The sequence below is a fragment of the Herpailurus yagouaroundi genome, unplaced genomic scaffold (genome assembly GCF_014898765.1).
Source record: "Herpailurus yagouaroundi ecotype Mexico unplaced genomic scaffold, PumYag 205, whole genome shotgun sequence".
NCBI classification, from domain to species: domain Eukaryota; kingdom Metazoa; phylum Chordata; class Mammalia; order Carnivora; family Felidae; genus Herpailurus; species Herpailurus yagouaroundi.
The window spans coordinates 1,220,164-1,247,113 of NW_024412436.1; the positions used below are offsets into that span (position 1 = coordinate 1,220,164).

The following is a 26,950-nucleotide window of genomic DNA, read 5'->3' on the forward strand; positions in this document are numbered from 1 at the left end:
CCCGACTCGGCACTCTACAAGGGTGAGATCGCAACCTGAGCGGAAATCAAGAGTCTGATACTTAACCAACTGAGCCACCCAGGCACCCCTGGTTCTTACTTTTTAAATGAAAGATTTGTGTTCATTTTCTCTAGGAGTTTTCCTTCATATTTCCATTTTCAGCCCACCCAGATCTGAGGTGCTAGGCTTCTAGGGCTTAACTACAGAATACTTTTCATTGGCAATTGGTGTTATTTATATCTTCTCCATATAACAGAGAAGAAAAGTTTAATATCCACACATTTATTCATTCACTTATGTTATTCAGCTCCCATAATTACCAGGTACCCTAATAGGCCCTGGGGATAAAACAATGAACAAGGCAAACAGCATCTCTCCCTCATAGAAAGCAGTCTAGCACATATCAGATAAAGGGTTAGTATCCAAAATCTACAGAGAACTTCTCAAACTCAACACCCAAAAAACAAATAATCCAGTGAAGAAATGGGCAAAAGACACGAATAGACACTTCTCCCAAGAAGACAGCCAGATGGCCAACCGACACATGAAAAGATGCTCCACATCACTCATCATCAGGGAAATAGAAATCAAAACCACAATGAGATACCAGCTCACACCTGCCAGAATGGCCAACATTAACAACTCAGGCAACAACAGATGTTGGCGAGGATGCGGAGGAAGGGGAAACCTTTTGCACTGTTGGCGGGAATGCAAACTGCTGCAGCCACTCTGGAAAACCGTACGGAGGTTCCTCAAAAAATTAAAAATAGAACCACCCTACGACCCAGCAATTGCCCTACTAGGTATTTATCCAAAGGATACAGGTATGCTGTTTCGAAGGGGCACATGCACCCCAATGTTTATAGCAGCACTATCGACAATAGCCAAAGTATGGAAAGAGCCCAAATGTCCATCAATGGGTGAATGGATAAAGAAGATGTATACACACACACACACACACACACACACACACACACACACACACACACTGGAGTATTATGTGGCAATCAAAAAGAATGAAATCTTGCCATTTGCAGCTACATGGATGGAACTAGAGGGTATTAGAGGGTATTATGCTAAGCAAAATTAATTAAAGAAAGGCAAATATTACATGACTTCACAATCATGAGGACTTTAAGATACAAAACAGATGAACATAAGGGAAGGGAAGCAAAAATAATATTAAAAACTGGGAGGGGGACAAAACATAAGAGACTCTTAAATATGGAGAACAAACAGAGAGTTGCTGGAGGGGTTGTGGGAGGGGAGATGGGCTAAGTGGGTAAGGGGCATTAAGGAATCTACTCCTGAAATCATTGTTGCGCCAAATGCTAACTTGGATGTAAATTAAAAAATAAATAACTTATTTAAAAAAAAGGAGAAAGTAGTCCAGCAGTGGAGACAAGTATCAGTCACATGATTACATTTAAATTAATAAATTTATTTGTCATTGTGTTAAAATGAGAAAGTAGTATAAATTGTTAAAATGTTGACTTAGCACATTCCATTACTTAACACATTATTTAAGTGTTCTCACAGCAATATCACTGACATCTGATTAATACCAGTTTGCTTTATGTACTTCTCAAGACAATGCATCAGACTTCAGTTAGTCTCATATCGAGTGGCATTGTTTTGATACTAAGAATACAGTATGGGGAAAATCACACATTTATATCCTACCTGAAGTTACAGAGAGAATGCAATCAACTGGCTAAGAAAAGTGAAAGTGATAAAGAGTTTTTACTATCAAATTGATTTTTTTTAAATCTATCAGGTACTCATAGAGGGTATTACAAACACACCTACACACAAAGATGACCCACCAACACTGCATGGGGAAAGGTAGGATAACACACATTTCATTACCCAGCTTGGACTGGAAGACTGGTTACTAACTGACTGAATCTTCATCTGACAAAGAAAACTTTTCTTGAATCAGAGTATTCAGAAGATAAACAATTCTCACTTAGTATTCTATGAGGCAAGAAGAAATGCCTGGAACATTCTTTTGACAACTGTGGGGTAAAATTAAATAAAGTAACTTCTTCGGGTGTCAGGCTTATGTCCCAAAGACAAGCTTCATTGCACTGTATTCCTTATACAATACTTTATTTCCTATTATGAAACACTGCATATTTTTACTCTACTGAATTTCCAATAAATTTGAGTCTCTGCCATCCCTATTTACAGAAGAGTAATTGTTTCCCTTTTAACATAGATTTGACACTCCACCACATCCAAGTGAGACATGACCTCTTAGACAAGGCACTGTGTACCACCTTTTGCCCGGCATATTTGTTTAATTAAGTACTTTTTGAAACAACTTAAACTCCAAGCACATCTTAATATAGAAACATAGCTATAAAGGTATATAAATGGAAAACCTGACTCCAATTCCTTTCCAGCTAACAAGTGGAAAAATATACCACTCAACAATGAGAATAAAGAGCCATTCTTTACAGAATGCCTAAAGTGCATACACTAGCTATAGTGACATTTATTGAGTGTCAGCAACGTGCTGGAGACTAAGTGGAGTAGTGAGACATCCTAAAATCACTTTCTGTAGGAAAACGGGGGAGGAGGTGAATTGAAACACTTGGCAATGTTGATAAACCATATCCTGAAATGAAGCTACAAAGCAGCGTCAAGTAAAAAAGTGCCTTATGTTAAAAGAAAACAGAGCTGGACAACCCCAAGGGGTACTCAGAAAATACCATGTGGCTGCCCTACAAGCCCCCTGGACAGACACAGATCTCTGCTGGTTACCAGAGCTGACATACCTTGGACCAAATGGGCCTTAGCATGACCTTAAAAGTGAAGGTCTGCCTGGGGAGAGCAAAGACCAGCACAGTGAAGTCATTATCTAGACATGCTTCTACCAGAGAAAACATGACATTTCTAACAGAATCAAATGGAACAAAAACCTGGGGGGGAACATTCCAATCTTAGTTTAGATCCTGCCACAAAGAAGTTTAGGAATCTTAAGACTTAGATTTCAAAATGATTTGGCGATGTGATGAATGTGAGAACAAAGTATTATAATTTATCAGTCTTCCCAGGTATCTGGGATATGCTCTTTGAAAGCCCCAGAGGAGGGCTGGGGGCTGCACACCCTTACCTGGAGTTTTTGGAGGTTAAATCAGTCTAGGTGTGAAATTCACTCTCCTCAAGCGCTGAAGTCACTGCAACTAGTAACAATTCCTTCCATTTATAAAAATTTAAGCACTAAAACACTGTTTAGAATGGCTCAAAAATCTGGTCACCAGACTCATAAAGATCATATTAATTCACCAGGACACTGAAGGCTTTTTAAAGAAGGATGTTAAATGTATCAATTCTTACACACCTGATGACTGGGAATTACAGAATAACTGTTTTAAAACTTTATAGTGGAAAATTGAAATAGCAACTGAATGAGCTCTTAGGAATAATGCTGTGGTACAAGTAGCAATGACTAATATAGTTTTTTAAGAACTATAGCAAGGGTACTGGTCAGGTCTATGTTGGGCTTTGGAAATGAGACTAAAAAGCATTCCATGGAAATTTGTAAGACCTAAGAACAAACTGAAATACCTCCATGAGAAGTTAAAAATCTCTTCATCCCTGCTCTTTTGGGAACAATTCCAATTAAAATATTAGGTAGAATTCCTGTTCCATAGTTAATATCAAACTGTGGTATCAGAAAGAGCCCTAGGTCAGGAGACACCTGGCCCAGGTTCCAGTTCTGTCTCTGTCATTAACGGCTTCTGTGACACGGGGAAGGCATTTAACTGTTATGGGTGTCAACTCTTTAACCTGTGAGATGAGGACAGACAAGATTATCTCTAAGGTCTCAGAGAACCCTAGAAATCCATGACATTTTATATTACATTGGTGATAACCCCAGTGTTCACACAGGAGCTGTTAGCTCCAAGCCAATACATCTCCCATGGGTCTGCTGAATGGCTGAATAAATTGATCCAAAATGCTGCAGTGGAAGACAGAGATGAAGCATACAAATCAACAGAAGCATTTACAAAATCTCTTCTAAAATCTCTTGTACATCTCTTCTGAAATGGATAAATTACCAAAAGCAAGAATAGAACTTTCCTTATAAGATCATGTCTCAGAAGAGAGAAAAAAATAGGAATATAACCTCAGAATCACCCTCAGTGGTGAAAAGAATATCATTTAAGAATAGCTGACAGAATTATGCTAAGCATATGGGCTTTTGAGAGATGCAGGGTTTTCCATCTACATAAAATATTAAAATACATAAACTTACATGGGAAAGTCCAGTTCAATAAACTCCGTGGAGGGAAAAAAAAGAATGTTTTTATTTTTTAAACTAGGGCTCATCTTGCCTTTGAAATTAGCTTCTTCTCCTCCAGAACAGTCTGGCAACAGATTAAGCAACATTTCCCAACCATTTGCTTTGACTAATACTATTTCCTCTTTGGGATACTCTGTTCAATTTCCTCTCCATCAATTCATGCCAAGACCCAATAGAAGTCACCTGCCATGCTGCTAACTACTGCTTGTGGGACTTCAGTACTAGAATGAAATATGCTTTCATAGATCTGGTTAAATGTTTCCTTACCCACTATAACCCATTTGTTTCATGTATAATATTCTTTCAACTAGACTACCTTTTCTTCCTCCCCCCCCCCTTTTTTTTACCTCTTCATTGATTCTTACATTTTCTGTCTTAAGATTAGTGAAAAGTGAGGGGTGCCTGGGTGGCTCAGTCGGTTAAGTGTCCAACCTTGGCTCAGGTCATGATCTTATGGTTCGTGGGTCTGAGCCTTCTGTCAGGCTTTGTGCTGACAGCTCAGAGCCTGCAACCTGCTTCAGATTCTGTCTCCCTCTTTTTCTGCCCCCCCCCACTCATGCTCTGTTTCTGTTTCTCAAATATAAATAAAAATTAAAAAAATTTGGGGCGCCTGGGTGGCGCAGTCGGTTAAGCGTCCGACTTCAGCCAGGTCACGATCTCACGGTCCGTGAGTTCGAGCCCCGCGTCAGGCTCTAGGCTGATGGCTCGGAGACTGGAGCCTGTTTCCGATTCTGTGTCTCCCTCTCTCTCTGCCCCTCCCCCGTTCATGCTCTGTCTCTGTCTGTCCCATAAATAAATAAAAACGTTGAAAAAAAATTAAAAAAAAAAATTAAAAAAATTTAAAAAAAGATTAGTAAAAAATGAATGTTGTATGACACTCATTGGTGATTACAAATGTCATGCAAAACAAGATCCATCTTGTATTTCATTTAAAATACCAATACTGACATGTATAGCTGATAATGTGGAAATGCCTAATAAACACTTTGGAGTGAATAAAAGAATAGGTATTTTTTTATTGAGAGATAAACAGGAGAACAAGAGAATAACAGCTGCTTTTCTCTAATCTAATTGGTTTGTAAAAACATTCATGTTTGTAAACACAGGGAACTCCCAGACTGTCCTTCCGGGCTCACTTTTATCATAATCTTTACTTCTTGGGGGATTCAGAAACATAGTTTTGTGTTTCAACAATGTAATGGTAATGAAAGGCCATAGCCATTTTAACCAAAATGGCAGATTACAAAATTTTAAAACTCTTTCCTACAAGAAATCAAATATTGCTGAAAAACATTATTTTAAGTGCCTAACCTATTTCTGAAATGAAAGAAGTCCTTAAGAGGAAACAAAGACTGTCACTTTTGACGCTAGGTGGTCTCATTTTCAGTAACCAAAAGGTTTGGACTATGGTAGCCCAAAAGAATGGGAAACAAGATCTTGGGATTTATGTGACAGCCAGCACTCTCCAAAGGCCACATTCTCAGAAAAAGAATGGACTGAGAAAAAAAAATCTGTCCATTAGCAAAGATGACAGACAAGTTGTTTTGGCCTGGTCACAGATGAAAAGAGTATCAGTGAACTGGAAGATGGCACTAAAGAAATGACCCAAAATGAGGTACAAAGAGACATATATGTATAAGAAAGAACAGGATAAAGTGGCTTAGTATATGTCTAGTAGGTATTTTTGGAATAACAAAAAGGAGCAGAGAAGAGACAAAAGAGAATGATATACAGTTTTTCAAACTTTATGAAAAGTATGAATCCTCATTGGGAAACACAACAAATCCCAAGCAGAAGATATAAAACAAAACACATATAAACACATCATACTGAAACTTCAGTATACCAAAGGAAAAAGGGATATTGAAATCATTCAGTGAGAAAATACAGATTGACTATAAAAAGGAGCAACAGATTATTTCTTAAAAGCTGAAGCCAGACTACAGGGGGAAAATGACTTCAAAGTTATGAGATAAGAACCATGAATATACAATTTAATATCCAACAGAAGTATTATTCAAAAATGAGAGCAAAATAAAAACATTTTCAGGAAAATAAACACTTGAGTGTTACAAGCAAGTGGCACACACTGAAGGGATTTCTAAAGGATGCACTTTGGCGTGGAGAATGAACCAAAATCAAACACTAGGATGCAAGAAGAAAAGTGAACAAAGGAATTGACAATTGTGTTAATATATCTAAACAAACATTTCCTATATGAACCAATTTTAAAAAGGTAGTAAGAAAGTAAGATGGCACTCAAATACTGGGTAACAATAATGTGGAAATCAGGAGAGTTAGTGGACTTAAAGAGTTTCAAGGTCATTTTGGAAAAAGAGTAGAAAAGACTAACTTCAAACTCAAATAAAAATGAGGTATAAACAAAGAATTAAAATAAAGAATATAACTACTAAGGTAGGCAAGGAGAAAAATAAATTAACCTGAATTTAAAGAAAAAGAAGTCAGGGCACACTTGGGTGGCTCAGTCAGTTAAGTGTCCCACTCTTGATTTTGGCTCAGGTCATGATCTCATGATTTGTGAGTTCAAGCCCTGAGTCATGCTCTGCACTGACAGCACTGGAGCCTGCTTGGGATTCTCTCTCTCTCTCTCTCTCTCTCTCTCTCTCAAAACAAATAAACTTAAAAAAAAAAAAAAGAAGAAGTCAGGAAAAAAAGTGGGGAGGGTGGAAAACAAGTATAGAAAAGGCAGGATAAGAGAAAAACTAAAATAAGATGTTCAAATAAATTCAATGAGTCATTTATAAAGATATAAATGGACTAAATTCACTAGTTAAAAGAAAAAGATCTTACATGAGATTAAAAACAAACAAATACAGATACATGCTAGTATAAGAGAAGACTTAATAAAAATACAAAATGGTTGATGACAAAAAGGTAAAAAAGATAAACCAAGCTGGGGTGCTTGGGTGGCTCAGTCAGTTAAACATCTGACTTTGTCTCATGTCATGATCCCATGGTTCGTAAGTTCAAGACATGCAATGCAGAGCCCGCCTGGGATCCTCTGTCCCCACATGCTCTCTCACATGCTCTCCCTCTCTCTCAAAAATGGATGAACATTTTTTTCAAAAAAATGATAAACCAAGAAAATATTAACTAAAATAAAGGTAGTATAGTTATATTAAGAGTAGACAAAATAAATGTTAAGGCAAATAGCACTGTTAGGAATAAAGAGGGTTGTTACAAAATTATATACATAGTATATATATATACAGTACATATACACAATATATACATATTATATACACATATATACATACATAAGTATATATAAAGAGAGAGAGAGAGAGACATCAGGAAGATAACACCATTCTAAACTTGCAAGAACCAATAACATAGGTTGGCCTCAAAATACATAAAACAAAAATTGACAGACTAATAAAATAATCAAGCTCATAATCACAAAGTGAGATTTTTAATACCCCTCTGATAAAGTGAGATTCTTTATGGCTTTCTTTTATCTGTCTCCCTGCCAACACCCTTCTCTGGAACATAATCTACAGTGTACCATCTTTTTTGTCTATTTTATTTGCAATGTATTTTAAGTACATAGAAAAGTACCTGGCACATAATGGCTGCTTAATATAAACTTGCTGAGTGTTTTAATTAATATGAAAAAAAGATAGTAACTATAGAGATTGAATAATGTAATTAACAAGCATAATCCAGTAGACTCTCATGGAACCCCACACTCCCAAATCAATACATTCTTCTCAAGTACACATGGAATATTTATGAAAATTCACCAAGTGTTAACTGTATTCTCTGACCACAATACAATTAAGTTAGAAATCAACAACGGCAAACCAATAAAAGTCCATGCACTATAAACTGTAAACATACTTCTAAATGATTCAGAGAAGAAATCATGAAGAAGAAACAGAAGATTGAAGAAAACAGAACTTAATGATAATAAAAAATATTATACCTCAAAATCTGTGGTAAGCAGCTAAAGACTACGTAGAGGAAGATGTATAGATTTACATACATATATAAGAAAAAGAAAGGACAAAAATTGATGAGCTACACATCTAAATTAAGAAGTTAGGAAAAAATACTACAAAATAAACATAAATACAAGGAAGAAAATATTGAAGAAAGGAGCAGAGAATATAGAAATCTCTGTGTATAGAAAAAAATCTATGTGTATAGAAAAAATATACACAATAAAGGATCAAAAGAGTCAAAGGCTGCTTCTTTGAAAAAGTAAAAGTCTGGCGAGAATGATCATGTTAAAAAAGACTTAATATTAAAAATAAAAAGGGGTCAAATTTCAGATACAGCAGAAATTTGAAAAAATAGAACCTTAAGAAATACTTGAGGCTAATGGACTGAAAAATGAACAGAATGGATGATTTCCTAGGAAAAATACAGTTTGTCCAAACTGACCCATGATAAAAATAGAAAACCTAACAAACCCATAATTATTAAATACGTTAAATCACTAGTTTAAAGCTTACTTACCAAAACTGTCCACTAGGCCCTGATGATTTTATGGGTGAGTTCTACCACATAATCCATTAACAGTTAATCCCTAGCTTATACAGAATGTTCCTAAGAACAATGAGAACTTCATCCCACTTCAATTATAAAGCTAACACAAACTTGATATGAAACCAGGCAGGGACAGCACAAAAAAGGACATTTACAGGCCAATATCACTTATAACCATAGTTGCAAATGCTAGCAAACAAGCCAGGAACACATCATAAAGAACACTACTTCGTGATTTAGCTAGTTTAATCTCAGGAGATCAGGATGGTTTAAGTATATTATAAGGCCTATTAGTATATTTCATTACATGAACAGATAAAGAAGAAAATCATACAATCTCTGTAGAGACAGAAAAAGCGCTTGATAAAATTCGACATCCATTCATGATACAAACAGAAACAGAAACCTTAGCGACTAGGAACCCAAGGGGTCTTCTTTACCTGATATCAGTTACCTATCAGAAAGTACTTAATTATAAAATTATGAAATAGCTTTCCCTAAAATACGAAACAAACCAAGGATGCCCAATTGTATTCAACATTGTACTGGAGGTCCTGGCCAGTACAAAACTAATTGAAAATAATCAAGATTTCAGGCCATAAGACAACAGCAAATATGCCTGTAGATGGGACATCCTCATACTCACAGAGGTCTCTGAGAAGTGGCTGAAGAATTCAATACCTTCCAAGAACCCTAGGATTCCAGAATACCCAGAATTTTAGAGGTCCAGAGTTATCTTATTTTGGTGTCTTTTGCTCCTTTTAAAATATAAGTTGCAGTTCATCTAAAAAAGCTACTCTACCATTGTCTGAATTTTTTTTTAAATTTTGTACCAAGCCCTTTTATAACCTGAACTTTCCAGGTTGATGAAGAACTCAAATTGACCTCCTATGTAGTAGTCACACTTCGACCCTGCATCCAGGCAGGAAGGCCGAGCACTTCTGTAAAGATTCCTTCAGGACCTCCCAGCTACCCTCTGCTTTGAGCAAAGTATGTAAACAGTACTGTTTGGCCCTAGTATGAGGACACCCTACTGCTCTCTCCAGGAAATCTTTTTATTCTTTACCATCACAGTGTTTTTTTTCATAAGCTACTCTCAAATAATACTAGGTCTTTAAAAACTCCCATCTCAGTATTTGGTAGGGGAGTTATATTTAATTTTCTCTCCCCTTGATCCTTTAAATGACTAGCTCTTGTGGTTTTTCTAGGTATTTTTGTATAATGAGTCACTCTGAGCAACTGACTGGGAATGTAGGAAGAAGACTTCTTTTGCTATTTTAATGTACTGTGTGATTGACCCTGGGACGGTCATTGAACCCAATCAAGGAACTTCATTCATTGCTAAATAAAGATAAAAGGCCTGAAGAGATAGGTTAAAATTAGACCCTGTCACCTAATGACTCAGTCTCTTAATAACTGACTCATAGAAATTAATTAGCTTTTTCCTATAACATTGCCATTTGGAAAAGATCTCCTTGTTATCCTTGTCTCATTGTAGCCCTTTTACATCTCTCTATTCCATCCTCTTGTTACCTCTCCATTTGTTTATATTTAATTTTACTGCTTAACCTCAGTGAGTAACCGTGGCACTCCATGATAATCAGCCCCAAATTAAGTTTCGATGTTGTAGGTGAGTGGCAGTAAAAACCAAACAACAATAATAAGACACAAGTGGAAGGAAAAGTGGATTTAGACACAGTAGTCCTACTTCAGTTTTAAGCTTTCTCATATACTAATTTTATGATCTTAAGAAAGTCAGTTAACCTCTCTGAACTACAGTTCTACTTTATGAAATGGTAACCACACTATCTTTCTACCTTATGAGAAACTGTTTTTAAAAAAAATCAAACAATGAACATGCACAGTGCTTTGAAAAACTGGGAAGTACTACATATCTGTATTTATATTAAGTGAATCATTCTATTCACCAATGCAAAAATGCCCTCCCAAAATATATAAGGTCTTGAGTAATATCCATCCATGCTGGACAGACACTATCAAAAGTTGTAACTGACTAATTTGCAAGTATGTATGCAATAAATTGAGGACAAGAAAGACTTTAAAATAATAAAATCTACTTTAAGAATGAAAGCAGCATGATTTGGGTGCCTGCTGGAAGAACAGGGAATACTTGAAGATCTTTCTTATTCTAAGTTTTAATCCTGTGAACCCATAACCTATGGTGAAAGCTAAACATACAAAATAAAAGGAAAACCAAAGAGTTAACAAGTTCCCAGGTGGGACCAAAGGAACTCTTGTAAACATGGTCTCTAGGTGACACAGAAATTCAAGTAAAAAAAAATCTGAAGACAGAAGCTGCTTCATTTTCTTACCTTTGTTCTGTATTAAAAAGTGCAAAGATGTGCTTGCTAGACATAAAGCTTTTTTCCACATCCCGAACTTTCAGGTTGTCCAAGGGAAGCATATACTTCTTTTCTTTTTCCTATTGAGAGAGAAAGAGATGGAGAGAGAATTGGCTTTAATAAAAGATCCTGAAGGCTGCCAAGGGCAACTCATCACCTGAGTTGTCCAACATTTGATTACAATATTTTGATACCAGCTACCAAGGAATAAAAGCTATCTGAGAAAAGAGACTCCAATGATTCTCAACACACGGGTTGCAAGGATGAGGGGAGGAAAAGTGTGGAGGAAGGAAGGCCTCAGTGATAGAGAGAACACATGGTCCTCCACCCTTTCTTCCTCATGTGGGTCCCCTTAGATGTTTTAAAATGTTAGTTTGATATTAAGAATTTAGCCATCTGTTAATATTTAGCAAAAATGTTCTGGTCCTAATTCAATGAGAAATGCCAGATGGATTTCATTTCATATTTTATTTGCAGCCTAAGCAGTTTTGATAGCCAGTGCTGGCAGGGACGGGAAGCACAGGACCCCAGTATGAAATACCCCCTATAAACTAGATAAAGCACAGCAAAATATTTCCTTCATTTGGGTCTGGAATAAAATGTGGGTCCAGAAAAAAGTGATTCCATTAAATTGTTGACCTCTTTGAGAAACAAAAGAACCCATTAGAAGTAGACTGATATTAACTAGAATAAATTCTCTTTTAAAATTAACAATTCTTTAGGAAGAAAATAGACATTGGGTGGGGAGGGAGGTCTGCAAATGGGGCCAAACTGGTCTTAGTGAAACATACTGGAGGCTAAAGAATTATGAGAAACATTTACATTTAGGGATTGGCCCAGGGGCAATATTATCATATGTATAAATGCCTAATGATCAGTCTAGGAGGAGAGAGCCAAACACTCAGCTGAAGAAACCTAGTCAATATCTATTACCAGGGGTATTCTAGCACAGTCCTTGTTCAACAGTAGCCCTGTGTATGGCCCCAGCCTATATCTCTTGTGCTGGTCCTAAGAAAAAGCAGGACTAGACTCCAGAGGAGGGAAGCATAGAGACTTACTCACAACTTTTAATAAACAACTATTAACTGTATTTCCTGTCGAAAAGTACATGTGCTGTACAAACATGTTTGACATAAGTCTTTTGGTTCCTACAGCACTAGGCTCTGTAGTGTGGAGCAGAACTCTGTGTGTGTGTGTGTGTGTGTGTGTGTGTGTGTGTGTGTGTGTGTATGTCTGTGTGGGTGTGTGTGTGTGTGCGTGCACGTGCTCTCTAGCCAGCTTGTGGTAGCCATGTTGTCTGCAGACCCCACAGAGAGTTATTGCCAGGAGAATCAGCTTTGCCACTCATTACTCTCAAATTAATTAGAGAAAATCTGGGCAGAACACATCAGATTAGTGAGGCAGAGAGAAATAGATGACTAAATCAGTTGAAGGAAGCTCGTTGGAGAACAAAATGGCTGTCCTGGCAGACAATGTCATGTCTTCAAAGAAGATCAAAAAAACATAAAAGAAACTAAATGGAAGTGAGAGAAGCCTAAGAATAAACATGAAAAAGCAAAGCGCTGAAAGAAAATTCCAACATTTCTTGTACAAAAATTAATAATATTTCAGCAAACACAAGTATATTCTAAATAGCGAAATACATAATTTAAGTTACTGAAGTATCATAGTTGAGTCTAACTTCTTTGAAACACTTGTCAGACTATTTTAGGATAGAATTCTAACAGGAAAGATCACAGATTGAATGAAAAGCTATCCAATACATAATCAAATGAAAATGCTTGAAACCCAGGGAACATTTTTTTATTGGATGTTTTTCAATGCCCTAAATTTAAGCAGCTGGACTTTTTTAACGCACCATCCTATTCAACCTTTTGAAATGATGGATTCGCCTTTTAATGGGAAATCTGCATTTCATTGTAAAGAAGGAACACAATGTCCTTGGCGTGTTTTCTATAGAAGTAGGCTCCCTTTCATATTGCGTTCTTTAGCCTATAGTGAAGACCAAAAATCCAGCAAAGTTTACGTCAGACATTAAATGCTGGAGAAATACACACATATGCAGACAGGGGAACATGAAAAATGTAGCTTCATTTCCAAAATACTAAGTGTCATTTATCCATGGTTTTTGAGGACATATTGCTAAATTATTTCATAATCAAGAGTTTTAAGACTGACAGAGGGAGATGAAAAAGAAGATTCAGACTGATTTGTTCAATTAAAGTTGTAAGTCAAGTGAAGAACTACAGCCATGAAAAACTCTCTACCATGGATATTTCTAAAATTCTTGGTGCTCTGGGGAAGAATGATGTTCTGTTAAAAGAACATCTTTAATATGAAGCAGCTAAAACAAACAAAAGGAATTGAGGGGGAGAAAGAATAAACAGAATTATAATTTCCAAAATACAGTGAGTCTTAGCACTGTGAGTGCCAAAATACAGTGAGTCTTAGCACTTAGCTTAATTGAGACATTTGCTACATAATCTTTGTTAGTTCTATTAAACTGTCTAATAATACACTGTGCAATATGGTAGCCACCAGTTACAGGTCACTGTCGAACACTTTAAATGTAGCTAGTTAAATTGGGATATGCTCTAAGCATTAAATACATGCCAGATTTCAAAGACTTAGTGTGAGAAAAAGAATGTAAATGATCTCATCAATATTTTCTTAATGTTTATTTACTTATTATGAAAGAAAGAGAGAGAGAGAGAGAGAGAGAGAGAGAGAGAGAGAGAGAGAGAGAAAGCACACACATGCATCCAGAGGAGGGGCAGAGAGAGAGAATCCCAAGCATTCGATCCCACGAACCATGAGATCATGATCTGAGCCAAAATCAAGAGTCAGATGTTCAGCTGACTAAGCCACCCCAGATGCCCCCTCAGCAATGTTCATACTAGTATATGTTGGGGCGGCTGGCTTAGTTGATAGAACATGGCTGGCTCAGTCGATAGAGCATGCAAATCTTGGTCTCAGGGCTGTAAGTTTAAGCTCAACTTGGGGTGTAGAGACTGCTTAAAAATATATTGATTATATGTTGAAATGATAATATTTTGAATATATTAGGGCAAATAAAATATTATTAAATACAATTTTATCTGTTCATTTTTAGTGTTTTGCATATGGCTGCTAGACTATTTAAAATGATATATGTGGCTAATATTAACTTTCTATTGATGGCATTGAGACCCATATACTTATCATCACTTTCCTTCCTCTCATCCACCCAATTTTTCTCCTCTAACCTCCCTGGTTCTGCCATTAGGTATATTTTTCATTCTCCCCATCACCCAATCTGAAACTTCACTATCATTTCTGACATATTGTTTATGTCAGACACCCCTTTATTACACCCCCTTTATTACATCAAGACTATGTTGCATTCTGTTTGAAGCATTTGTCAGAGCTCCACTTATATGACATTCCCACCACATTAGTCCAGGTCTCCGACATCTCACAAGCATGTGGTTTTACATGGTCTGCTATCCAGTCCCCTTGCTTTCTAATTCCTCAAATATCACCAATTTTCTAAAACTACTCTGTCTAATTCATTACAGTCCTTCCAAATGCTCACATCTCTCTATCATTTATGGGAGAAAATCCATGAAACTCCTTTACGTGACATTGGTCATTTTTGTCACATGAAACACCTACAAATTGGTCCAATCCTGATTTGTGAATATTTCTTTTACGCTTCCAGAAAAGTCTCCATTTCAACCAAACACACCTTTGTCAACAGTCTTTTACCAACTTGAGATACCCTTTCAACTTCTCCCTAACACATCAGTTTATTATTTAGAGTCAAGTTCAAGTTCAACGTTCTGTGCAAAAAGTTTTCCAAAGTTTATGACTCTGTCTTTCTCACTCCCCAACCTCTCTCCTTTCAATTCATATAATAGGTATTGTTTATTCTATTCATCTTGGGTTTTTTGTTTCTTTTTTTAAATGTGTACTCATTTTTCAAAGAGAGCATGAGCAGAGGAGCGGCAAAGAGAGAGGGACAGAGGATCCAAAGCAGGCTCTGAACTGACAGCAGTGAGCGCGCTGTGGGGCTTGAACTCATGAACCATGAGATCATGAACTGAGTCAAAGTTGGACACTCAACTGACTGAGCCACCCAGATGCCCTCTACTCATTTTGAGTTATATGTTATATAAGGTATGCTCATCTTATAAATGCATAGTACATAACAAATCTGTGTGAAGGTTATTCATTTGGAATTCGGAACGTTCAATCAATTCTATTGTTCAAGTAGGTTACGTTTGCAAAGAAAAATAAAAAGCAGAAAATGTTTTGCAACATTTGTAAATAAGATGTAATTTGATACTTTAAACATTTTATCTTAATAGACATTTTTGGAGGAAGCACTTGTAAAATTTTAGAGAAAGGTTTTTCCCATGGAGAATCAGAGAGAAACTTCTGCAAAAAAAGCTTTAGAGGCTGATGTCACTAATTCAACATATATTTTTTCCTTTTTAAACATGGTAACTTTGCTCTCCTCCATACAAAATGGTTACCAGCACTACTTGTATGGGAGGCATCCGGGAATTCTTTGTTCAAAGAGGGGACATGAGAGACCATGTGTTTTTTCCTTGCAGTAACTTGACAAGTATTAGAAGAAGGAGAAATAAGACAGACCCCCAAAAGGATGCATTAAATATGTGAAAAAGTGTTGTATGAGGTGGAAATAACTGAACTGTGAGCTGTGAGTGGTAAAAGGCAGATGAATTAAGGTAGAAGGAGGTGGTAATTATATGATGGCTACATGACATGTTCACTGGCCTTGAAAGGAAATGAAAGGATCGATGAGGGACAGATGGGGCCAATGATGGGGTTCTAGCTGGCAGAGCACCGCCAATATAACTCGGTTGCTAGAAGGAGCTACAGTGGGTATGAGGAGAAGGTTGGGCATGGGGAGGAATATCTCCTGAGGATGCACAGCATTGCAAAGTCTTTATACACTGGTGGTTTATACGTAGGGAGTTTCATAACTCGGGGAATCTTTGTGTGGCCTTGGGTTGACGAACTACCTTGAATCTTATTTGTACATACATTTTCTCACTAGCAAGGCAACAAAATATTCAAGGATAAGACAATGACTTCTTCATTTGTATGCATTACAGTGCCTAGTAGAGTGTTGGCCATTGAAATTTATACACATATTATAAATACTTGTTGAATTAACTCGAAAATGTCTGATAACCAAAGCCAAATGTTGAGTAAAATACGTGATAGTCACATATATTTGAGAATCAAATAAAAATTCCGTGGGAAAGAAAAAAACCTGTAAAAGATGCCTGACTGGCACTGCTTTTCTTTCCTTCTTTTAATGTTTATTTATTTTGAGAGAGAGAACATGCATGGGTGCAAGCAGGGGAGGGGCAGAGAGAGAGGGAGAGAGAGAATCCTAAGCAGGCTCCGTGCTCTCAGTGCAGAGCCCAACATGGAGTTTGAACTCACGAAGCATAAGATCATGACCTGAGTCAGACACTTACCTGACTGAGCCACCCAGGTGCCCCAGCACTGCTTTCAATCATTAAATGTTTACAAAGTTTAGATTGATTGCCATGTTTTTTACTCTCTCTGCCTCTGCTTGTATGGCTGCTACCTGTTAGGAATGTTTTCTTCTCTGCAAGAAGGCACATATTCGTGGGCTTGAAATTTACGTCAAGTGCCATCTCTTCTTCCACGAAGCCTACCCTGATTATGGTATGTCATACATGTCTTTTTCTGAGAGCGCCCACATTTTCCATGATTTTTGTCCTAGGCTACATAGGATGCTGTTTCTTATTTATGCTCAGATGCCTCTTCAAATAAGTTGGACACTCCTTGAGGGCAAGGTTTATGTTAAAATTCTTTTGTGTTTACACTTAATAGTAACACACTGCTGCATATACACATGCTGTTTAATACACTTTAGACTTAAGGATGCAGCAGAAACAAAATGCCAACATGATGAAATTCTACAACTATGTTGTATGTATACTGTTTTGCTACCATGTCTACCTGTCAATTATGTCTACTAATGTCGATACTATTATGTTAAAAATTAAACAGATGTGATATTAAACACTTATTTTTAATGACTGAAAGATTGATTTTGAATGAATTTGCTATAGCATATAAGGTGAAGCTTTACTAACCTAGACCAGGCCAGAAGGTTTACAAACAGGGAAACTAAGGACATTATCCTGGGTTTGGGGGTGGGTACCTGGGCCAAGAAAAATATGATGCTCCCGTAAATTAATGCTAACCTTTCATCCTTTGAGTAACTTACACAAGAGTTATGTAAGCATACATATTCATCATGCTCCTCACCCCCACCTCATTCTCCAAGATGAACGGTACTGCCATTCAGAGTAAGTTCAAATTTCTCAACATGCCCACTGCGCCAACCTCAGGACTCCTGCTTTCCAGGAAAATCAATGCATTTTTATTTTCCATACAGAACACATCTAATCATATCTCCTTGGGTTTTTTTTTTTCTGTACTATTTCTTCCACTAGAAATACCTTTGCCTACTTGCCATTCTGCTTCTCTTCCTCGCAAAATTCCTGCAAAAGATTATTCCACCTAGTTCAGACCTAGTGCACATTTTTTTTCTTAAAGTGTTACAGGTCTCATTTTTTCTGTCTTCTTTTCCTTCTCCATCCCACTTGCAGACTTATTATTTTTAAATCAGTGGGATCCTTAAAAAAAAAAAAAATCTGACACCAAAGCTAATTCTATTGGATAGATTAAAAAGTGAAGTTCCTCTGATTAAGGTCAGAGTGCGGCTATGAGAAAACCTGCCCATTAGACTCATCTTCTAGCTCTGATGTCACCTCTATGAATTGCAGTTGAACACCTAAGGACTCTGGTACACAGGCCTGGATCTCCTTGCTCTCCTGGTGTTCCCATAGCTCTGCTCTCACCCCAGTTTGTCTGGAACTCGATGGGCCTCATCTGTCTAAGTCTCCTACACCAAGTAGCTCTATCTAGCTCCCTATGACTTTTTAAAAAGTTTTTCTTTAATGTTTATTTACTTTTGAGACAATGCGAGAGACAGTACAAGCAGCGGAGGGGCAGACAGAGGGAGACACAAAATCCAAAGCGGACTCCAGGCTCCAAGTTGTCCGCCCAGAGCCCGACCCGGGGCTCGAACTCATGAACCATGAGATCATGACTTGAGCCGAAGTCAGACGCTTAACCGACTGAGCCACTTGGCGCCCCAAGCTCCCTGTGACTTCTAACTCAGTAAACAGATCTCTTAGAACCATGGATATGATTTAGCAAATCCTTCCAGTTCAAACCACTGTCATACCCTTGTCTGACTAACTGGGCACTGTGATGTGCCCAGAAATTCACTCAAGGATACAGTGCTCTCCAGCCATCAGAAATCCCTGCTGTGGCCAGACATAGCACTCAGGTGTCTTCAACCATTACCAGAATGTCTCTGCCCCCGGTCTGATCACTTGACAGCACTTGTGTGCTTGGTTTACTTTCCCTCTTATTTTCCAAGAGGAAAAAGTAAGTTTCCTGACTGTTTCACCTAAGTGTGCCTAGACCCTGCCTTTCCAACTACAAGGTAAGTGCCCAGGGAAAGAGCAAACCTGCTACTATTGCCATCATTTCTGTGGTTGTTCATCATTGTGTGTGCCTTGCTCCTCTGCTACTCTGTAACTATTTCCTGACTTCCCTGTCAATGCATCAGCTCTTTGAGGGAAGCAATTGTTTCCTTCTTAGCTTTAGTTGCATAGTTGACATTCATCACACACAGTGTTTAATGAACATATGATTGAGTCCCCTTACGGCCTGGCAGAGTGCTTTACTTAGATTGGGGATTCAGAGATGATGATTGACTTATAAAATAATCAAAATATCAAAGAAAAAAAGAAAAAGCTATAAAAATATTGAAAATACCAGAATACTAGTTCCACATGCTTTTGAAGAGTCTGGTGTTTATTGCTATTAAGACGCTATAACGAGAGAGATGTACACGTATGAAACTCATAATACAAACTACCCATCTTTTCATTTGAGCTCTAATTCCCGGCTTTAATCAGAATTACATTTTGAGTAGTAAACAGCATCTGTGAGCCAGGAGGCTGCTAGTAAAAAGTGCTTCTTTATATTTTTCCCTTGGACACTGAGGAAACTGCCTATGTGTATGTAGACTTTGATGGGCTGTCAGAGTAGGCCCAAGAAAACCCAATGGCTATGCCACTGGCTTCATGGCTGCCCCCTCTGCACTCACTCAGATCCTTAAAGGGAGCTATATATTGGCATATCCCCATTGGGTAAGAGAAAAATAGTAATGCTCGCCATTACCCAACTGGAGACCCTACTCTTCCTGGCCCCTTCTGTCTCTTCAGAGTCCAATTCAATTTCCACCTCCTCCAGGAAGCCTGCCTGGCCATAAGAGCCCACTGGAGGGCTCCCTCCTCCATTCTCTTGTCATTCCTGGGCAATACCACTTCTTTTTTTCTTTTGCACTTGCTGACATCTTTCTGATATCGTTATTATGTTGCCTTCTTGTTTCTCACTTTGAGATTCACTGTTTGAATGTGCTGGTGACTGCTTTGCTTGAGCAGAGCCAACAGCACCATGGCCCAGCCAGATGAGTGCTCTTTGGACTGCAGCCTCAGCTAAGTGTGACCCCAGAAGCCACGCTGAGCTCCGTATCCAGCAGAACACATTTGGTAGATGGAGGAAACATCTACGAATAAGGGCGTGGCCATTACAGGGATTGTGTTAACTTGCTGTTTTTTTTTTTCCCGCCAGGTATTGTATGTATGGTGGTTTACATTTCAGTGGACTGGAAACTTTCCATTTCATTCAAGAAATATGTTCCATGTTAAAAAGCCTTGATTAAAGAGGAGGCAAAAAAGTATATATTGTCCTACAGCTCCAGGTACCTCTAATATCCTCAAATGTGGACTCCCTCTCCTCCCCAAAAAGGGACTTTTGTAATTGTAAAGTGAAAAAACTAAACACTATATCTCAATTTTTAAATATTTAATCTCTATATAAATACTTTTCTCTTTTCCCTCCCCCAAACCCATTTGATAATAGTAAAAGAATAAAATGATATTGATCCACAAGGACAAAGAAAATGAGAAGGGAGAAAACAGTAGACAAGAATTTCCTGAAAGCTTTCAAAGAGAGAAGGCAGACAGAAAAGGATTCATTGACTTAGCATACAGAAAGGAGTTAATTTCCCCAAATTCCTACAGCAGGAGAGAATGGAGGAGAAGCCACCCAACTGCATCCTGTCCTGTTCTTTGGAGGCACCTGAAGGGGGTAGTTTGGGGGCTAAGACAGCAGGATCAGATAGTGTGTATACATAAGTACAAAGATCAAATAATGACACAGGGTCACCTCCTTAACGCATAGCAGCCCATTCCTACCCCCAGCAGGAGATCAGAGGCTTTTTCCCTAGAAAGAAAATTATACAAGAGAAGTTTGGGGGCCCAGAGATACGAGCAGGTTGAATAGCAAAAGTGGGACAAAAAGAAGAAAACTTAGTAAAAGTCTTCATATAGAAATGTCCCTCGGCCACTTTCGCAGCCTTACTCCAGAGGGCTAACAACCAGATGTATTTCTCTGCCCCCACCAAGCAGGATATCGGACTGCTCTTCTCTGGGGAGCTAAATAGTTTCAGAGAAAATGCCCTATATTCTAACCTTTCAATGAAAAGAGAAGCTTGCTACCTGTTCACCTTACAGAGAGGTCCTATATTCAGCAAGCTTCACACATACATAGAGTTTCCAAGTAGCTGAATGGTACAGGCTCTTAATAGATTAGAAATATCACAGCTATTAAGTGGATTCTGAGGATGGGCTATCTCTATGACCAGTCCCAACTCCTTATAATGTTTGAGTTCAGTTCAAAACTCTCTTTCTCTGCCCAATCTTGCTTTTGTAGCTAGGGCTCCAGATGAGATATAGTTTCAGCCAATCCGATGTATTCATATCCATACCAGACTTTGGTTCGGAAGTGAGTCCCATCACTGAGCTGCAGAGGATGTGGCACCTGTTTTCTTGGCCCTGGATCCAGGGGCTAGAATGTGGGGTGGCTTCCTGACTGCAGCCTCCAGTTTGGTGGAGTCAGCAGCTCCCTGGCAACCCCAATTCTGAACTTCAGTTTGGAGAACCAGTCCAGGGAAGCCAGCCTAATTCTGTAATTTTGCCTTCCCAATGGTTCTTCGAGCAATTTATACCCCTCAGTAAATGTTTTCTACTTAAACCAGCTACAGTAGATTCTGTTGTTGACAACTAAGAACTCAGAAAATACAGTAGCTGTATCTGGTCATTATATATTATTGTGTCTCAGAAAAAAATGAATAGTCAGTAAAGCAGAACAATAGCATTTCTCAGTAATTCATCATTTTAAAAAATGAACTGCTTATTAGCATGTGTGTGTGTGTGTGTGTGTGTGTGTGTGTGAGAGAGAGAGAGAGAGAGAGAGAGAGCGCAAGCGAGTGAGCGAGTTGGGGGGAGATGGTTTGTGCAGTTATGAATTTCCTGGACTTTGCACTTAAGGAAACAGTCTTTAACCAGAATAAAAAATTTTATACCTAAGAAATTTTAAAAGGGTAGGTAAGAAGGATAGAATTTGAGTGGCTTTGCAAGAAACAAAATAAGGCAACATGTGAATAAAACAGAATGAATTCCAGTGGCATATATGTTCAGAGACTATTAGAAGCTACCACGGTAACAGCAGTGTATTTCATGGGTTAAATTTTCTCTACTAGTAAGCAAAGTACAGGGACTTTGTATTTTATACTTTCTCAGTTACTAAAGCAGGAAAAAATTTACTCAGCACGGCAAAACATACGGCAAGCACTTTCAAATGAGCATATTTCAAATGTTTAATGGTCTCATTTCCTCATTTCTTTCCGTGTTCCAAGGCAACACAACTTATATTTTTTTTAAAAAGAGAACCTTTCAAGTTTGGAAGAGTGACTGGTTTACTTGAAAAGGTGTGTGATAGGATACAGATTTCTGGTAGTAATATCCCTCAACTCTGGCTTCGGTGGCTGCACATTAAATTACAAAGTGAATTTAAGAGACCCCACAAACTCTGAAATTATGCTTACTTTGTAACAGCTTTCAAGTGCATATTAATCACACAAAATTCTACACGTATAGCCCTTTGAGTGTACTTGTGTGAAACAAAAGTGTTATTTTGGCTAAGTATACCATGCATTTGTAAAAGTTCAACTCAATAAAAGTGCCTTGTTTACAAATGCAACATAATTTTTACTTATCTGAGAAAATGGGGGTCAGGAAGGCATGTACAAACAAAATCCTCTGGCAATTCCCAGAACTCAGCAGATGAACAGTTTTAAATTTTACCCCCATCATTTGTCACAAAGCTAGGAAAAAAAATCAAAGCTGAATTTACCCCTCTCCTATCATTTCAGTGAAGGAACACTCAAAAAGAGGCAGCACTATGAAGAAAAGTAACAAGACTGAGCATTCAAACAAATTAGTTTGCATTGACTAGTAAACTAGCAGATCTTTGCATTGACTAGTAAGCTAGCCACCTCCCCCCCCAACCCCCACGATAGTAACATAATGCAGTGAGGGTCTTTCTGAGACCGCTGTAGTGTTTGCAAAGGAGAGCTGAGTACCATGCCCTTTGTACTTGAGTCAGCGCCCTTCTCCTTGTGTTCCAAAGAACACGGACTGAAGATGGAATAGGGAAAAAGGGGCCCCTTCCATGCACCTTCTGGGACGCAGCCCTGGACTTGAGATGACATTTGGCTGAATTGCTCTAAGCACAGCTGGTGGTCTGTGTACCGTTATTGGCTCAAATACAGGTTCACACAGAAACAGGGCTTTGGATAAGGGAAAAAGAACTGGAGTAGTTCTCCATCAATCCTAATCATGTCTGCTGACTGCTTTCTGTGGAAAGGGTGAAGAAGAAAAAAAATAGCACAGGGAAGGATAAAGGAGGGGGTAGAGAAAGACAGAAAGGAGTGAAGTGACCTATCTATAAGGGGGAAAGGACTACAGCTACCCACACTAAAAGTACCCTCTGCTTTCATTGCAAGTTCAGGTGGCCCTATCGCAGTCTCCTGGAGACAGAGATCACTGTGAGGAGACTCCCAGGACAGGCAGTGTGGTAAGGGGAAAGGACATGTAGTTTGGGGTTAAGACATGGGCTCATATATGAGCTCTGACACCAGCTATGTGAACCCAGGCGAGTTACCTGATTTCTCTGAGTCTTACCTTATCCTGGTATAAAGTAATAATTCATTAATAATAAATAAAGTAATACCTCTTAGGGGGTATCGGATTAAATGAGATTATGTGTATTCTTCTTAAATGAGAGGGCTGTGCATTCAGAGACTTCTGATAAGTGTTCCTTTGCTTTTCCTTGGGGAAAACCTTTTTTAACCATCTACTTCCCACCCATAAACACAGGAAGGTGTTCTCTCTTCAACATAATTATAATAGTAAGCTTTTATACTTGTAAGCTATAGAGCTATGAGGGGAAAATAGGAAGTTAATTACATGCCCACCAGATAAACACACATTAAACATGAACAATATCAAGCCGGGAGGGTGGCAAGCAATGAAACAATATAAACAACTTTAAACTATGGCTTCCTATTCAAGAGAGATTTGTAAGAACTCCAGAATTGTGGAACTGTGTCCATAGCCATGGAAAGAGAGAGAGAAAATGTGACGGGCTAAGAGGTGGTATTAATTCCTCTGCCTCACTCCCACAGTGGATTGCACAGAATAACCTCAAGGAAAAGTATTTAAGAAGAGATGAAAGTTTTGAAAGAAATATACAAATGAAAATTCCATAATTAAGGAATCATCTACTTTTTATTATAGATATGTTTTTATACTTTTAAAAAATAAGCCAGAGTCTCAAGACTGGCTAAAAAACTAAAAGGCAGAGAAAGTTTGTTTTCCTTCTCCAAACCTCTTCCATTCGGGCAGTTCCGCTTTTCTGCTGGCTCCAAACCAAGATGGCCTTGAGTTGGCGGCTTTTGCCACTGCCTGGTTTGTAAGTTTCTCCCTCTACTGCATCCAAGGAAAGCTCCCCTTCTCGCTCCGTTCGTCCTGTATTACCAGCTGTGTTTTAAAAACCAAGAATGGGGACTCTGTTTACCTGTACAGATGTCTGATACTAGCAGGCATTAAAAAAATTTTTTTGTAATGTTTACTTTTGAGAGACGGAGAGAGACAGAATGTGAGAGGGGGAGGGGCAAAGAAAGAGAGGGAGACACAAAAGCGGGCCCCAGGCTCCAAGCTGCCAGCACAGAGCCCAATGAGGGGCTTGAACCCACGAGCCCTGAGATCATGACCTGAGCCGAAGTTGGATGCTAACTGCCTGGGCGCCCCAGGCGCCCCGACTAGTAGGCATTTAATACATGATGACTTATGATGATATCAAACTTACCTATGCTATGTCCCATTCTGCTAGGCTTTGTCTTCATGCATGATTATGTTTATAATAAATTAATGTCAGCAAGAGAATCAATTGCTATTAATTATTGTCCTCAGGTAATATATTTGCATTTAAATCAGGATTGCATTCAATCCTTCTGCCTGAATTGACCGAGTCACCCTTCTACTTTAGCAAACTGGTAGGTGTGAGATCCTCAGGTTGCCCTTAAATCATTCCAACAGGTATCTAGTCCAAAGCTGGACTTGAAAACTCTGACTGCTTCTCCAAGTCTTAAAGAAGTAAGTTTGGAGTCTCCTTATTCCCAGAGTTGTAAGATCTTGTGAGAATTCAAAAAAAAATTTGGGGGGCGCCTGGGTGGCTCAGTCGATTGAGCATCCAACTCTTGGTTTCACCTCAGGTCATGACCTTGTGATTTCGTTGGGTTCAAGCCCTGTGTCAGGCTCTGTACTGACAGTGTGAAGCCTGCTGGGGATTCTCTCTCTCTCCCTCCCTCTCTCTCTGCCCTTCTCCTGCTCGTACTGTCTCTGTCTCTCAAAATAAATAAACAGACAAATAAATATGAGAAAAAGAAATTTTGTGTAGTATTTAATAAAATTAGTATAAGGGATTTTCTGAGTTGTCTGGGGAACCACTTTATAAGTAAGCACTGGCAGTCAAAACTTTTAGTGCCCATGTTTGTGTTTGCACTGAGTAGTAGTACTCTGTTCATGGCAGACTGAGCAGAGAAAGAGACATCAACGCATCAGTTATGTACTCTCCTCTAATGACATCACAGTGCCCTGGGTGGATGGGTGTTTCATCCCAATAGGATAAAAGTGGAAGGAGGATGGTGAGGTCTTACAGCACAGTTAGCCCAGCCATGCCAATCTCAAGAGATCCTATGCTTGGGAGCCAGAATATATTTTCCTGTTGACTAGTCAGTTATGTTTCCTAAAAGGACATCATCTTTCACATTAATATTGATCAGTTGAAGTTTTTGGTAGTACAAGTTTGTTTGACTTTGACTTTTTTTTTTATGTAGAATGACAACAGTATGACGTGTTTACATATTTGTAGTTATGTTAAGTATAACGATTTTCTGTTTCTACATATTTAAGTAATATTATGAATTAAAATAGTTTGCATGTGCTCATAATTGATGAGGATCCTTTTCCTTTAAAGGTTGTTTGCATATTATCTGGGTTTGAGAAACATTGGTATAGAAAAAGTGTATCTGGAATTTGAAAGGGTTGACATAGTCAAAGTAGGTAAAAACAAATGACCTTGACTTATAAATAATTTGGAGGAGAGCTTAGAAATTGCTTCAACTTCTAATTGCCCTCAGCAAGACCAGGAGAAAAAACACAGGCCTGGCCCTCAGCACCTGGGAGGCCCAGCCACGGCTGGAGCATACATTGAGTGTCCTTGGGGGGACTGTTTTCCTGCTCAGTGCTTCAGTTTCACCATATGTAAAGCAGGGATAATAATACCCAAACTCAATCCTTAAATTTAAAAATGAAAAAAAATAAACTTAACTTTATGGGAATAAAGAAGCAATAGATGGAAAAGCATTTTCGTCTTTTGAGGAAAAGAAGGTACTATTTAAAGGGGGAACTCTTGAAAATATCTCAACAGTATGTGTCTAATTCATACTGACATGTGTAATTGAACCTATGTTTAATTTTTGCTGCAAATTATCTACTTCCTTTAAGAAGCCAGGGTGGTAAAATGCTGAGTTGTGTGGTTCAAAAATGGAGCTGTGGAACAATGACGGATACATGGGATAAAACACAGTAAGGCTGGGCCCTGAACAAAAGATGAAACAGAAAAGGGAGAGCTGCAGAAAAAGCCTGTGCCAATGGGAAGAAAAAATATCATGAAGCTGATGGAAAATAATAGCAAGGAAGTAGGGATAGTGGGGGATTTTCACACCCAGATCTGGCTAATGACACAGAAAAAGTTGAACATAGGATCCAGTGAGGTCCCCAGTGCTTCGCCAGTTAAGACCCAGAGCAGCTCAAAGAGATAAACAATATAAATGTAAATATTGAGCTTTATCCCATTTCAGATGACAGAGTTTATACTGTCCTCTTTCCTCTCCCCTTCCTCCTTTTCTTACACTCCATAAGCTTAAACAACTTACAACTAAATTTAATCAATTCCTGTTTCATTATTCAGAATAATTAGATTTCAATATGAAAGCCGTCACAATTATATAAAATGATAATTCTCAGATTCCATTTTTATGTTAACTGCCCGCATTAGCAAGTAATAGCATGTATTTAAAATAAAACCAGAATGGTGAGAACCATACTGGCCTTCCAAGAGCATCAGCCCTCCTGGCTCCCAACCTCAGTTTTTTAAGTAT

The 26,950-nt window shown here is 38.3% G+C and overlaps 1 protein-coding gene across 12 annotated transcripts in view; it reads right to left on the reverse strand.

Annotated features, from left to right (window-relative positions):
- Positions 1–26,950, reverse strand: part of DNM3 (dynamin 3) — a 569,179-nt gene that overhangs the window by 144,986 nt on the left and 397,243 nt on the right. For all 12 annotated transcript variants that reach the window (XM_040451682.1, XM_040451678.1, XM_040451685.1 and 9 more), the window contains one exon: positions 11,161–11,270. In XM_040451682.1, the coding sequence (XP_040307616.1) occupies positions 11,161–11,270 (110 nt within the window). The remainder of the gene's footprint in view (positions 1–11,160; positions 11,271–26,950) is intronic.